General features: G+C 36.7%; 1 protein-coding gene across 5 annotated transcripts in view; it reads right to left on the bottom strand.

The window, feature by feature from the left end:
• Malrd1 (MAM and LDL receptor class A domain containing 1) overlaps positions 1 to 16429 on the bottom strand; it is a 361316-nt gene that overhangs the window by 55428 nt on the left and 289459 nt on the right. For all 5 annotated transcript variants that reach the window (XM_090318992.1, XM_090318991.1, XM_090318993.1 and 2 more), the window contains 3 exons: positions 14331 to 14594; positions 9832 to 9957; positions 3500 to 3566 (listed from right to left, as the gene is read on the bottom strand). In XM_090318992.1, coding sequence (XP_090175118.1) covers positions 3500 to 3566; positions 9832 to 9957; positions 14331 to 14594 — 457 coding nt within the window. The remainder of the gene's footprint in view (positions 1 to 3499; positions 3567 to 9831; positions 9958 to 14330; positions 14595 to 16429) is intronic.

Below are 16429 nucleotides of genomic sequence, written 5' to 3'. Positions count from 1 at the left end.
GGTCCCAGATTTACTCACACTTGGGGTAGAATCCTGGGTCTCTGCAATGCCAGGAGCCATTGATGTTTCAATGGCAACTCTTAGCAAGCCAGAATCAGAAAATAGTATTCGAATGTTCCTTATCTCATTCAGACCTCATGGCTTGGCATCCATAGATTCCTACAACCATTAACTAAACTGTTTAATTAAATCCGATCATTGTATCATATATACAACCATACTGAACTGTGTTGATTTACGTGAACATTTTCATTCATTCTCAAGGGTTCCCAGTTTTATTATCATGGCAGCTTCATTTCTAAATCTCAAGGTCTGTTTTGGTGGTTTTTTTTTTTTTTTTTTTTTTTAAGGATTAGTTTGTATTGGTGATCTCCTGGTAAACAGTACAAAATACCATTGAAGATGTTACTCACACTGGCTTTGGTGTTAGTCTTATTGTTCTTCTTCTTGGGAATCTCCGTTAAGCAAGTCAGAGTTTATAAAAATAAGGAAAAGATAGTTGATCGTAATTCAAAGACATCCATCAGTTCCCAGGCCCCATAAAGTTTTTTTATAAAGGCGAAATGGATATACAATATTGTCAAATTATTTTTTCAGACATCTGGAGAGAATCACAGTAGTTTTTGTTATTTTCAAAATATTTCTAATAGTCCTTTTTCCTTGTTCAGAATTTGGTCTTTTTCCCTGGGGGTGATGGGATGGTGTTTCCCCTTTATTTTAAAGTCTAATAGCTTTACTAGGATATGTGTTGAAGTTTCTAATTTGGGAATTTATCATACTTAGTGACTCCATATGAAAATTCTTGTCTTGTTTCATTTCTGGAAAGGTTTCCTTAGGTTACAATTCTAATACTAGTTCTATTTCACATCTTTCTTTTTCTCTACCATGCTAACCATTTCCACTCTCATTCTTTTTTTTTAACTTTATCATTCCTTTTATTTTCCTGCCATTATTCATGATTTCTTATTATCAGTGCATTTAAGCCCATGTTCTCTTAAGGAGTTACAATTCAATGTTTATCTTCCTTTTTATTTCATTTATTTCCCAAGGTCTATAAATTTAATTGAGTCAATTAATTTCTTTCATTGGGTCTAAGTGATTCTTAATCAGTTGAATTTGTTGTTTAGTTTTTCTATTTCAATTTTTAATTGCTCAATGATGGGATGTATGTACTTAAATATCAAGTGCTTTTCACTAAAGGAAAAACAATATTTAATTCCACTTGGAATTGCAGTAGCACTTGCAGTATTCTCTGTTTTGGAACAAAACAAGAAAAGAGAGGGAAGGTGCTCGTAACTTAATTTTTAAAATAATGGCTTTGTATAAATGGAAACTTCTTTTGTATTCTTCATTTTTGTGGCTAGAGTTAGGGTTTTTTTAGGTAGATTCTGATATTCTTAATTTAAGAGCACCCTCTTCTGTCACTGAAGCAAAATGGAATTTGTTTAATGGGCAACAACTTTTCTTTGAGTATTTCCTTTTTATTGTAAGAACACAGTATAAGCTTATTCAATACACTACCTTGATGCATCCACAGACTCTCCCTGGTTTATATTTGTGATTATTATAGTAGAGCCATGCAATTTCATGAAGATAAAAATCCAAATGCAGGGTGATAGATAAAGTATCATTCACATTTCTGCAAAATACATACGACTAGTGTATAAATAGATATGAACTGTACTGCTACAGAGTGGGCTTTCAATTATGAAAAGTTCCGTTTTCTGTCTGACAGACGATTTTATGTTTTTTACAGTATTTCTCACACTACATGTGTCTCTTTTACAGGTGACCTTTGTAAGGAAGTAAAAAATTGGATGAATAGGCTACCCTACTAAAACACAGAAAGTGTTCTAAGATCATTCTCTCATAGGTCTATTATAAGTAACACTACTTCCAAGCATTTTTTTAAAGATGATCATTATAGCTATTTTCTACATTCAAATGTGTTATTCAGCATCAAAACAATACTTTGGACATGACTGACTTTCCTGGATTTCAATTGCTAATATTTATTTAAGCACCTGAGGATGTTGCCAAGAATGTGAAGCTCTTTGCTTATTCCTCTGAGGGTGATCGAAAGCCCTGGGGGGGCTCTCCAGCCTATCAGAGTGAGACAAGACAAAAACTGCAAACCTCCTTATCATAAACTATTGGTATACATTACCCATTTAAGAGGACATTCAAGAAATATTACTCATGGCATCATTCTCAATGTTTTGAAGATTTTTTTTTACAAATTAATGTAATGCATCTTGTCTTTTTATCAAATAAGTTTATGGTAAATTAATATCCATGCAAGCTGATTTAGGGAGAAGTACAATTTTGTTGAGAGGTGAAATCAATAACATAATAAGTTTGAGAGACAAAATCATTAGGGAGACTCATTATTCAGTCAGTATTACCAATGTTAAAGATGCCTCTAACTGCTTTAGGTATATATCATAAAACTCTTCTTGTTTAATTGACAGAGGTATTTGTTTTTGTTTTTAGAAATAAAACTAATTCTCCTAAAGTCTCTATCCATTTTGATTCAGAAGGATATAAGGATTTAAAGTGGTATTCACCACTTTTTTCAGATATTTGAGTATTTTAGTAGGATTTAAATTTCTTCTATTAGCTTTCTAATTTTCATATTAATATACCCATTAGTTTGCCATATTAAAAAGTTGTGAACAGAAATATAATGAAATATTCATGATTCCTTTGGAGTGTATGAAACTTATTTGCACAAATACCTGAAGAGCAAGAATAAAAGTAAAATCTAACAGTCTATAATATGCAATGTTAGTAATTCCCCAAAATAAGCACAAGGTTTTTGTTTATTCTTGCTTTGAGTGTGCAAATATAGTCCTCATATGTATCTTAATTTTACCTGCAAAGAACCACTGCATAAAACATTTTTTACAAATAAATTCTCTCCCTTATTGTTTTAAAGGAGCAATATGAAATTTAAATGAAAAGAAAGCAAAGAAACATTACACAATATTGAAATACTGGGATATTCATATCAGAAAAGATCTTTTGAAAACTTGATATACCCATTAAAAGCAAGGAAGAGTGAATACTGTTAAAATGATATGTTTACATGAAGATGTTGGAAAACTTACAAAATCCCTTAACATCATTGACATTTTTTGAAACACACCATTCTTTTTTACGTACATACAGGTAAATAGTACCAGTATTCACTATGTTTGCTTTAATAATCACTTCTTGATTTCTGCTTTATTATATCAGCATTGAGAAAATAAGTAAGTCAGCTGTAATAACTGTTTTTTAAAAACCATGATGGGACAAAGGTTGAATGAATGAACACAGTAGTGGTATTCACTAGACACTGTCTTGAAAAATGACCTATACAACTTGTTGGTGGGGACAGGAGAGAAAAAATGATGAGAGAGTCAGGGAAGGTGAAACACCCTCTTTACCTCACAATAACATTTAAAAAAACAATCAAAACAATGAAAATGAAAAAAACAACAATGGTGTTTCTTACCAACACACAGGACCACTTTTCTGTACCACACAAGTCCCACCATTCCTGCAATAACTTCTTGGGCACTCTAAAGGGAAGAAGCATAGAGACATGAGTTAAGTATACATATTGTTAGGAGAAAGGAAGAGCTACTCCTCCTAAATATTGTATGAAATTTAATCTCTGAGCATCAGTGGTGTCCCAGTTACTAAAAGAATTCTCCTAAGGTGCTTTCCTGAAACCCTCAGCTTTGTTCAGTGTCTCTTGTGGTGGATGGCACATGTCATTTGTGTGTCTCAGTGGTTTGCCCTGGGACTATTTGTTCTCTGCTAGGCTAGTCTTATCTCTACACCACATGGCATATCGCTGATTATACTGAACTTATTTTGCTTACTGAAATATTTCCCTTTCACTTCACACAGTAGTCTCCACATCGTGACAGATTAGTAGTATGCATGGGTGGTCTTGTCTTTTGGATAAAATAAATCACTCAAGTGTGGGCATATTTCCTACCTCTGTGCCTGTGGCTGACACCAGCATAGTTCAATAGTTCAAGATTGTCCCCTTGTCAGCTGGTCCCTGTCTATTTATCATGAACTCTTACTTGGATGGTGCATTTCTAGGTTAAAAAGCAGTTGGGACTTAATCATAGCTTCTATCAGGGAAGTACCTTTAGTTGTTCACAATATCTGTTGTCTTTCTTACAGGCCTGACTGAGATTTCTGTATATTTAAGGCCTGACCTCACTCCTCCTGACCTTTATAACACCTTCTATCTTGCAGGATTCTTCTATTCTTTCCTTTAGTGGCTGTAAGTCTACTACCTAACTTGATGAAAACCCCCACTGCCTTTCCTTTTTAATACATCAAATTTATTGTGGGCATCTATTAAAGGTCTGCCTCTGAGTTAAGCATAGAAAATGCACTAATTAAAAATGCAGATAGTTTCACATGGTTAGTAATTTACAGACCCTAGAGTCAGCTGCCTAACTTGGAATCTTAGTGTAACTTATTAGCTGCATAATATCTGGGGAAAGTAATGAACTTGTCTGTGTGTAAGTTTCCGCTATAAATTAGAGTTAAAAATAGTACTTATCTCCTAAGAATGTTGAGAATACCAAGCACATAGAAGAAATACCAAGTAGATAAATAAATGACTACTTCAAAAGATGTAATTGAACTCCTCAACTCATAGAGGGTACAAAATATAACAGTATTATTTTGAAAGTAATCACAGGCTGAGCATTATAATGTTTGTAATCTGAGATCTTAAGGATAGAGATTGGGAGGAATTTTGGTTCAAGGCCAGCCTGGGAAAAAATTAAAATTAGTGAGACTCCCAAGCTCCATCAACAAGACAGGTTGTTCATACTTGTGATCCTAGCTACACAGAAGGCCTGGGAGGAGGACTGGCCCTGGGCAAAAATGTGAGATCTCATTCAGAGCACAGGCAAAAGGTAGATCAGATGCCTAGCAAGCACAAAGCCTGGAGCTCAAAATATAGCACCCGCAAAAAAAGAAAAAGAAGAAAGAAAAGAAAAAGAAAAAAGAAAAGTAAACACCTTAGCACATATAACAGAGATGAGCTCAGTAAGAAGAAGGAGGAAGCCCGGGAAAGAAGCCCAAAGAGAACCAAGTTCTTTAGAGGAAGTCCATAATAGCCAGATTGTGGATAGTATGACGCAGGCATGAGAGGCCCAGAGAACATACACTCAATGATGCTAGGAAAAGGTGTTGTTAAGGAAATTTGTGTGTCACATCCATAAAGCAGATTCTGGCTGTGGTATGCTAAAGCAGCAAAAAAGCCAAAACATAAATTCTAGAGCCCTGTTTCATAATAATCTCAGAGATGTAATGTTTACCTGGTTTGAGTGATCTGAGGTTGAAAGATGAGGTTTTAGAATTTAACAGCTATTCAAGTTGAAGGGAGACATTTGGTGATTGTTCGGAAACACCAAAAAAATTATCCTTAGATTTCTGGCTGGGTCACTGGTTAGCTGGTAGTTTCTTTACTGGGTTGGATATTTGTAGGGGAGGTCCATTTTAAGAGGAAAGATGATCTGAAGTTTTAAATGACTAAGGAACATCTAAGAGAAAGTGACCCTGAGTGGAAATTGCAAGTCTAATTCCAGATGAAACATTGGCTAGAGATACAGATTTGAAGTTTTTATTTCCATTCAAATGTTATTTTCTAAGCATTCACATAGATTCCGTCTTTATAGAGTAGACTCAACTTACTGAAAAGAGAAAAGAATTGAAAGAATGATGATCAAGGAAAAACATAACAAAGAAAGAATGGACAGGTGCTAGTGGCTTGTGCCTATAATCCTAGCTACTGAATGCAAAGAGCCATTGGTCTTCTGAGTCCAAGGAAATATGTTCCACAGAAGAGAACAGATAGAAATTTCCTTGAAAAACGAGAAATGAACTGGTTTGACTATAAAGAGTCAATGAAGACAATAAAGAACAGACACAAGAACTGCTAGATAAATGTTTTGTGATTCTTTCTTTTTTTTGTCAGTTGTGGGGCTTGAACTCTGGGCCTGGGCACTGTCCCTGAGCTCTTCAACTCAAGTCTAGCACTCTTCTACAGCAATACGTCTGGTTTTCTGGTCGTTAAATTGGAGATAAGAGTCTCACGGGCTTTTGTGTCCAGGATAGCTTTGAACCTCCATCTTCAAATCTCAGCCTCCTTAGTAGCTAGAATTACAGATCTGAGCCATCAGTGCCCAGCAGCTTCTTTCTCTTCCTTCCTGTCTGTCTGTCTGTCTGTCTGTCTGTCTGTCTCTCTCTCTCTCTCTCTCTCTCTCTCTCTCTCTCTCTCTCTTTCTTTCTTTCTTTCTTTCTTTCTTTCTTTCTTTCTTTCTTTCTTTCTTTCCTTTCAGTCCAGGGGCTTGAATTCAGGGCCTGAGCACTGTCTTTGGGCTTTCTCAAGGCTAGTGCTCTACTACATGAACCATACCTTCTGGCTTTTTCTGTGTATATGGTTTCAAGGAATTGAACGCAGGGCTTCCTGCATGCTAGGCAAGCACTCTATCACCAGGCCACAGCCCCTGTTTATTTGTTCTGAAATACAAGTCAGTCTCTTGCTGAAGGAGCAACTTCTGCTTTTTTTTCTTTTTCTTTTTTTTTTTTTATCAGAGTACTGGGTAATTGTCTGATAATACAGATACCAGAATCCATAAAGCACAGCAGTTCTGTACATTTTCTTCTGGGTTTTTAATATTTCCTTTCATTAGGCAGAGATAAAGGCAGGTGGAGAGCCTTCTGAGAATTAGAAAAGCATTGGGGTCTATCCCTAGCACAAGTATTATTGCCCAGTAGACCTACGCTTGTTTCATCTGCCCAGTGCTAACAGAATCTCAGTGTGCACGTTCTCATAGCATGTGGGTGTGAGCACAGCAGAAAAGAATCCTGATCTTTTTGAAGACACACTTGTAGATTATTTTGGAGAAGGTTTTATTTTCTTGTCTTAACTCTCAGTTCTTTACGCATCCAATAGAGACACTGTACAATGTATTTTCATCTTCTGTTTTTTCAAAAATAGTCTGAGCATTGAATAGATGAAATGAGACATGGAAGGATATGATGAGACAGTTCTAGAGAGATTCAGCATTTCCAAATAAGTTAATAAAATAATACATGAGGGAAAAATATAGAAATAAGCATAAGTCCTATGTACTTTAGACACAGAAATTTTCACTGTGGTTTCTACTGTTCTGAGTTGGTTATTTTTCTCATGTGCACAGATCACTATAAATCATTCCTATTACATAGAAATGCCATTCTGTGTAGATGTAACATTTAATCCCATTTTAGTGCGTCACTTTTGACAAGCAGGAGTACACATTAGAGCCAAAGTGACTTTCAAACTTAAATATGCAAATAGGCACCTATTTTTTCTATCATAATATACATACATACATACATACATACACACAAACTTAGAATAGAAGTGCTGTTCTATGGAAGTTTGCTTGGAAGATGGATCACCACATAACCTCTGATTTTCCCTCTGTGATACCTTGCTCAGGCATTTATAAGCTATGAGGCTTTGGGACTTTAAATGCATAGTTCTTTGTATATAAAATATCATATCAATATCAATCGCATCAATCCTTTATAGTACTGCTGGGAGGATGAAATTAAATTTGTTGGTAACATTTCTATACTAGTGAATTGTATGTGGAAGGTAGAGAATAATAGTTCCCATTCATCTCTGTGTTTGTTGGAAGGGGTCTTTGAATTGCCTGAGAAACTAGATTTCATTACCATTCCTCTATCTTCTCTTGTCCTTCTCTCTGCCATCATAATCACCATTGCCACCATAATTTAATGAAAGCCTGCTAAGACAGGGACACTGCTATGCATTTTTCATGTGACACCTCATTGAGTCCTTATAATGTGGTGCTACAGATCACAATAATCCTCATTGTTTGGAAAAAGAAAATAAAGCTTCTTGTGGCTAGCCTAACTTCCTTTACATAACAGCATAGAAGCAGACAAATGTGAGCTAATTTCTGGTCATATGAAAACAGTGCCTATTAGCTAAAACTGACAAATCATTTGCTATTCTACTCTGAATTTCTGTAAGTTCTTGAGCTTCTAGATAGTATGAGCTCAGGAATGCTCAGGCATTTTGTGGTTTGGATGCAGTGTCACCTAGACACAAAAGCTTGGATGAAGTTTGAAGAGATGTGTTCTCTAATTCCATAAATTGCTTTCTATTTTGACATCCTATTGCAGGGATGGCAGGAAAGACCACTATGTAGCAGAAACTTGAAATAGCTTCAAAATAACTACCTGAGACATCTCTTGTACTTTTGTTTTGTTTTCAATTTCCTCTAAAGCTTTGATAAACTTTTATCAACACCATTATCGTCTTCATCATCATTAGTTTACATTATTACATATATAAAATTACATTCTTATGTCCCATCTTACAAATTTTATTTCAATGTCCTTTTCTAATTCTTGCTCTGGGTGATTATCTTAATTACAGTATTGCTTCAGTACAGACTTTACTGTAAACACCACCACTGAAAATAACTAGGAAATAAAATCTTACCACTGAAATGTAGTCAGACAAATTCTGGTCAATAACTTTTTATTGCATAAGCCATGCGAATTTGAAAATAATACACCTTTCCAATGTAATTTAGGGGTTCCCAGGATTCATGGAAATACATTTGACCTGCCCGAGCCTCATCTTGTTAATGACTCAAACCCCAAGTTAGAGAGGCCATCTGTAGTGTGAGCATTGCGGAATTATTGGACGTTGTATAGATCGGGCTCATCAAATTCTATGACGTGCTGATCTTAAAGGGATACAATATTTGGAAAGTTTTAGAAGCATTAAACACTGGCTTTCATCATATCTGATTGGCAAGCCAAAACATATAAAATATAAATTGAGAATATGGATTTTATTTCCAAACACTGTGTTTCTGTCATTTTTTATGGTACTCTAACCCAGTATCTGGGTCAACATGACCTGCACTTTGCAAGTGACCCACCATGATGGGTGCCTGGCTGAAACCGATGGGCAGGACAAGGAAAGTGCTCTCTAGAATTGCTAACGGATTGTCTATCACTCAGTGTGAGTGGCAGGTCTCTGTTTTCTTGACCCTGATTTTAAAGATAGATCATATGAACGTAGACAATAAATTATAAAGTATGATGACCCATGTACACACAGAATTATCCTGGAGAAAACAACTGCACTTTCATGCAAGTAAATTTAGTTCTATTCTTCTGAAGAATAGAACTATTTTATTTATAACTTTCATACTTTCTTTAAAGAGAGTAACAGGATTTCCTGTGGGGGCCTTTTATCTGAAGCTTAAGCATGCTTAATGGAGAAAGAATACTGAAAAACATTGTTTTAGTGTATTATTACCTTTGTCTGCTTTATGGAACCAAATCTATTCATTTCTTCATCCCTCTTGCCTTCACAAAATTCAATGATAAGCACTTTTTACTATGATTATAATAATGTGCTCTTCTTGCTTATTTTATAAGTCTTTGTATCTTGAAAGATGAAAGAATATATTCAAACTTTAGTCTTCAGATATCTTCCTGAGTAGCTAGATTTACCAGAGAGAAGGCACTGATGCCAAGCCATTTGTGAACAGGATATAAAATAAGCAAAAGTCTCTTACCTGTGTATTTGTCAAATTTTGAACAAAGATAGCAATTAAAGTTAATATTCTTTCTGCCCCAAAGCCAAACATGAAAAACCAATTATTTTATATTTATCGTCATTTAGAAAGCCAAGTTCTAATAGTTTTCTGGTTCATAGGTAAAACTTTTTGGGTCATATTTCACAAGAACACTTAAAGCCACATGATTTACCTGAGCAGCTGGACTCATCCAGTTGAAAGTCTATGCAGTCGGTGACGCCATCACAGCGCTTGTGAGCCGGGATGCAGCTGTTAGAAGATGGGCAAACCAGAGCTCCATTTGGACAACTCTGATTGGCTGAAAAAAAGAATAAAAAGAAAAATGATGGTGTTTGAAAGTATAATGGTTGTTCAATGACTTTCTCATAACGAAATAATAAGATGGTTTATTGCATTACCCTTTAATTTTCTAGTCCTACATTTTAGAAGATAGTGCTCTTTGAAGATATTTCAATTAACTTAAAATTTTTCTACAAAGGGAAAATAATGTTTATAGAATCATCTCTCAAGTATGCATTTCATGCCTTTACCTCAAATTGATGTTGAAGTTTTAAAACCTCATGAAACTGTATCTGAAGATAGCCTTTAAGAAAACAACTGTAGTTAAGTGAAATCATCAGAACAAGGTTCTAATCCAATACTACTAATGTCTTTACAAGAAAAGAGAGAAACACCAGGCGTGCGCATGCTTGGAGGCAAGGCTCTGTGAGGACAAATGAGTCGTCCCTAAGCCAGGGAGAACGGCTGAAGGAGACCTCAGCCAAGTCAGTGCTTTGTTCATGGATATGGAACTCCAGAAATGTGAGGAAGGAAATTTCTCTTAAGTCATATAGTTAGAAGTATTTTCTTACAGCAGCCTTCACTGAATACTAAAAGGATTATGTCATATTTTACATGTAGTAAATGAACTAATTCCATTTAATTCAATGATGAATTAATGAATTACAGCTCATCAGTTATTCAGAAGAGGTGATGATTTTCACGCCAAGGTACATAGATGTCTTTGTTTTGTGCTGCTCCCTTCCTGTTTCTGACACTAAATTCAGTTGTGTTAAATCTGGAAACTCTTCTGGATATTCCCCCTTTCCAATGGGGCACATGAGTGGTACCTGGGTGTCTTCTAGATTTGATGATGTAAGTCTCTGGAGCTCACTGTGTTGCTCTTATACACCTGTCTGGCATTGCCACCTTGTATCATGGCTAGATAGTACTACTCTCAGAATGTCAGCAAGCTTCCACTAACCTTCCATGAACAGACATATTAATATGAAAACAAGTCCTTTAATTGCTTTTGATAAATGGCTTGCTTGATGGCTATCCAGAATACTGAGAAGCAGCAAGGTAGTGATTCCTGTTAGTCTTGTAGAAAGTGTTTTCAGTGGATGTGAGGATGAAGCTCAAAAGCCACTATTCTGGAAGAGTAAATGACACATGACAGGGAGGGGAGATCAAATGTGGACTGGCCTTTCGGTTCGTAGGCACTGGAGTGGATATGCATGCAGGATGAAAGAGTAGGTTTGTTTCTTTACAGTGCTTTGCACTTGTTTAAATGTAGGAACAAGGATTTAAAGATGTTTACAATTTTAGGTAAGGAAATCAATAGCAATTGATATGTGAAGCTCTTTTACTGTTGCAAAAATACACTTTCTACTGGATTGCGTCTGCCACATTATATGTTTTCTCTGTAATTTATTTCACCAATACTGGTAACATCAATCATTATATACGGTGCTATATGCTTCATCTCTCTCTTGAAGTCAGATATCCCTTCCCAAACACCCTGAGAATAGTTCCACGTGAATGAATTTTGCTGCCCCAGTTTCACTCTCTAAAAGGGAAGCTCCGGTCTTCCTTTAAGAAATCTGTTTTTTAAAGCCTGGCGGTGGCTCACATCTGTAATCCTAGCTACTCAGGAGGCTGAGATCTGAGGATCAAGGTTCAAAGCCAGCCCTGGCACAAAAGAACCTGACACTCTTATCTATAATTAATCCCTAGAAAATGGGAAGTGAGGCTTGGCTCAAGGATAGAGCAGTAGCCTTGAGCTGAAGAGCTCAGGGACAACACCCAGGCCCAGGGGTAGGGCAGCAGCCTTGAGCTGAAGAGCTCTGGGACAGCGCCCAGGCTGAGTTCAAGCCCCATGACCCACAAAAAAAAAAAAAAAAGAATTCTTTTTTCTTTTTATATTTCCCCTGCTCAACAATGACACATTAAATGTCCTGATGCCTGAATAAGAAACTTGTGAGTCACTGATTCCATTCTCTTCCTCATCACGTGATGATACAAAGCATTCATAATCTTCACCACACACAGCCAGTCCATCATTTCATTAGGAATTACCACTTGTCCTAACCAGTGCCTCTTCATTACTTCTATCTACTATGAATATTAATTAAACACACTTGGGAAGCACTACCCTGATAAGTAAGGATTTGGTAAGAATGGGTCCCTCCTTTTCTCTCCAGAACTTTCTGCTCTTCTTACCACAAACCCTGCTATAGGGTAATACAAAATGACTTATTCTCTTTGCCAGAAACAGTACTTTCTTGAGACAAGCATTTCTATTTTATTTGTTTAGTGATTGCTTGTCCATTCAAGCCTGGCTCTGCCTTCACTTTTCTTGTTGAAATTTATAGACTTGGTCACATCATTGTTAGAGCTCCATCATTGTCAAGTGCTCCATCATTATATTTATTTCTGCTGTAGAGGTAACACCGCAGTATCTACTAATCTTGTTTCTGGCCTTCTTCAATGGTATGCGATCTATCTATACTCTGAATTAGAATAGTTCCCTATATTCCCTGTATTATCAATACCCAGTATACTATGAGGCTTCAGTTAGACTCTTAATGAAGACTTATGAAAGTATTATTCTAAATCACCAGTGGAGCCTAGCAGTAAATGATGATGTAATGTTTTTATTTTGTAATTTTTTGCAGTATTTTTTCCTCAGCTGGTCCAAATTTGGAATCAGTTTCCTTCTAGAAGAAGAGCTCATATGTCAAACTTCAACTTTCCAATGAATGTCTGAATTTACAAGAACACAGCGCTTTCCTAAGCTTTTTTGAGAATAACATTGTTAGTGGAGATAAATATCACATGACTAGAATGAAACTATATATATGACTATGGTGGAAACTAATATTATTTCTGTCACCCAAATTGCATTAGAGTTGTGATGGAAACAGAAATCAGTAATTTAGACAGGTTTTTTCCTTTAGATTCACCTCCATTTGCTTACTTCTAAGAAAACATTACAAGGCTTGCCAATTTGCTTTCATCACAGAAAGAACATACAAACAGAAAATAACAGACAGGTAGAAAACAAACCTCCAAGTCTAACCTAGGAAAAAAGAGCTACTGTTTTAAACATCCAAAGGCTTTCTTCTTATATTTCACTCATCTCTGATTCTTTTACAAGAGTCAGAATTCTAGGCCTGAATAATTAGGACTCTGAGTTGGCCCTTGTATTTTTTTTCTGTTTCACTTGTATAGTTATATCCCAAAACTATATTTTTGTTCAGCACAGTATGCTCACTAACATATGCTTTATGGACCTCTATCTCCGTAATCCTCACTGAACATAGGACATAATATAATAAAACGAAGAAATAGGCTGCAGACCAATAATTAAATAATATGCTAGTCAATTTTTTACTCTGCTGTGATTAGCAACTCACATTTAGGTGTGTGTAATTACCTTTTCTTTTTTAGAGACTACTAGCGGTTGAACTCAGGGCCTCATGTTTGCTAGGTTGAGAGGCATTCTACCCACTTGATCTATAGCCCTAGCCTTGTGCTTTACTTTTGTTTTTCAGATAAGGTCTTTCATTTTCGCTAAGAGCTAGACTTGAACCCAAATCTTCCCTATCTCTACCCCATGAGTAGTTTGAAATTATAGACATGTATCTCTTTGTCATCTACTTTTGAGATACATGCTCATTAGTTTTTTCCCAGTCTTACCTTGAACCTCCATTTCCATCTCTATCTATCACACAGCTTGGATAACAGGCCCGGACCTTATCATGATGTTTCATTGCTTTTAACTAAGATATTTTTTTTCTATCTGATATCAGCTAGTTTATTGTTGTTGTTGTTAAACAGAAGGTACTCGGCCCCAGGACCTTGGTTTGAGTCATGCAGGAACTTTCACAGTGTTAGGTAGTCTTGACTTCGCTATATGGCAGAATGAAATGTAGTTGGCAACACTCAAATTCCTTTTCCAAAGCTACACAGACAGTCCATATCTTTTAGGACTGAGTATAAACTATAATGCTATGCCATCTACCCAGGTAATTGTCTGGACAGTCATCACTCTGCATTCACTTCATTCAACATCAGAGACCAACAGTCTCTGACCTGAATCATCTCCTGGAATCTTGGTAGAAAGAAATCAGGTTTATGTTTCTTCAAGCCATTTCCATGTGTGTTTAAAAAAGGTAACAAATATGTAAGTGGAGCCCACATTAGAACAGAAATAAGAGCAAAGAATGCTTCCACAAATGATAAGCAAGACCTTCGTGCTTTGTTTGGTACCATAATACACACAAAACAAAATCTCGATTACGGATGATACAATCATGGAAAGACCCTAGAGAACTTTGTTCCATTTGTCAAGCTCTCTCTATTTCAAAACATCATTTCTTCTCTGGCACACCATATTAAGTAACTCACAGCAGCTAGATTCATCTTCATTGAAGGGACAGTCAGCCACCCCATCGCACATCAGGAGGGACGGGATGCAGTGGCTTGCCATGCACTGGAATCCCATGTCACCGCAGAGCTGAAGGGAAGGGTTGAGAGAGCAATCCATTTCATCAGACCCGTCTGTGCACTCTTCCAGCCCATCACACTTCCCTGCGCTGGGGATGCACTGTGGTGTGTAGATGCAAGTGAACTGATCACCTTCACAGAGTGATGGCTGCATTGTGACAGGACCTAGGACAGACAGCAAGTCATATCACGTTGGCATTGGGATGAGTTGTGTCTAGTTTTGCAACACTGCGGGATACATGTGCTTTTTGGTAACTGTAAGACAGATTGGTAATTTAAGTCAATTAACATTCAGCTGGAAAATGTGAACCATACAAAACATACGGATGTCACTGGAGAGAATTTCTTATGTGAATCTCAACAGCAGAAAGATGATGAGAGAGACGGAGAAGTGAATGACGAATTGGATTCATTTTACTCACAAATTGACGTGTCCAATTCATCCAATTACTTGAAGATAATTTAAAAATAAAAAAGTAAAACTGAAAATGTAAAACCTTTCTTAACATGCGAGCCACATAAAGTTTGGCTTCAGGCCAGGCTCCATCTATCAGAATAGATGTCCATTTTTGAACTAAGCTGAACTTTTAACAGTCAAAAGACAATTATGGATATTAAATTGATATTTTCAAATGAAATAACCCCTTAAGTATGGACTAGTAGTCTTAATAGGAAAATGTGGTAAAATGTATTGTAACATTAGGAATTTGTTGCAATTATTATTACATCAGTAAGCAGTTTGTTAGCTATCTCTTCATAATCAAACTGGAGAATCTAATACCTGATAACAGATTGAAAAATAAGTTCCTGTTCTGTATTTGGAGGTAACAATGGAATTGAATTTCAGAATCATCTTTATCTAAAATGATTGAGAAATGCTTTATCTTTTGTGTTTATGGAAGCTTGTGCTGCACAAATCACTTCTTTAATATCAAGACCACCTTTTGCCATCTGCTGGAAGGTTGCCAGTGATAGACAGCTCACAGTCAGTCCACGTCCAGGAATTACCTACAGGTTTGCAAACCCACCCCCAGGCAGCTTCAGTCAAGATGAACTGGAGAATAGATGGTTTGGCCCCTGCTTCAATGAGGGTATACACAGAGGTCAGTGCGACCTCAGAACTCTCCACAAGTTAAGCTAAGGCCCGTGGTTGCACCTGTATCTCAGCTTAAGCAATTTCTCCCTCATTGAGTTCTGCTTCTCATTCCCAAGATTCTTCGTAGGAGAATTCCCTATAAACTTTTGACGTAGGATTCTAGCTCAGCGTTGGCTTCCCAGGGAGCCTGTTCTCCAGTATTTTGAGACCACCAAAGCAGATCTTGTCTTAAATTAAGCCCTTTCTATACTGTTTCTCAATTCTCCCACAGAACTATTTCTGATAAAGGGGTAAATAGATTGTTCACTCCTAAATAGAATGCAGGTGGCTGTTTAGCTGGAAAGCAGTTCTCCATTAGTCAGACACTGGGTGGCTCCTGTAATCCTTGTTACTCAGGAGGCTAGGGCCTGAAGGATGACAACTCAGAGCCAGCCCAGGCAGAAAAGTCCCAAATTCCATTTCCAATCAACCAGTACAAATGCCAGCTAAAGATGTGGATCAAAGAAGTAGAGTGCCAACTGAACATGCATGAGGCCCTGAGTTGAAACTCCAGTATGGGGAGGGAAAAATGAAAGTAAAAACTTTCAAAGTGAATATTCAAAGCAAGTCAAGGTTAAAGCTAAAATGTAAACAAGAGAGGCAATATACATACAAAATGGAAGTGAAAACACACAAATGCATTTATGCAAGGTGTGTGCATGTGTGTTCAGATACAGATACTTGAAGCCATGAAGCTCTCATGAGTGAGAAAAAAAGAATACTGTATTGGACTATGAGAAATGTAAGCAAGAGGGAAACGTCAGATTGGGTGAATGGCCTAGAATCAGGGTTCACTGCTTTCCCCAGAATGGAACATAAACTACAGACTTGAAAGCAAATTAAGAGCTGAGATAATGCATAAAGT

Source organism: Megascapheus bottae, chromosome 26 (genome assembly GCF_031878675.1).
Source record: "Megascapheus bottae isolate mThoBot1 chromosome 26, mThoBot2.hap1, whole genome shotgun sequence".
NCBI lineage: Eukaryota > Metazoa > Chordata > Mammalia > Rodentia > Geomyidae > Megascapheus > Megascapheus bottae.
Note: the sequence above shows the minus strand (reverse complement) of the source record. Positions and strands in the feature narration are given on the sequence as shown.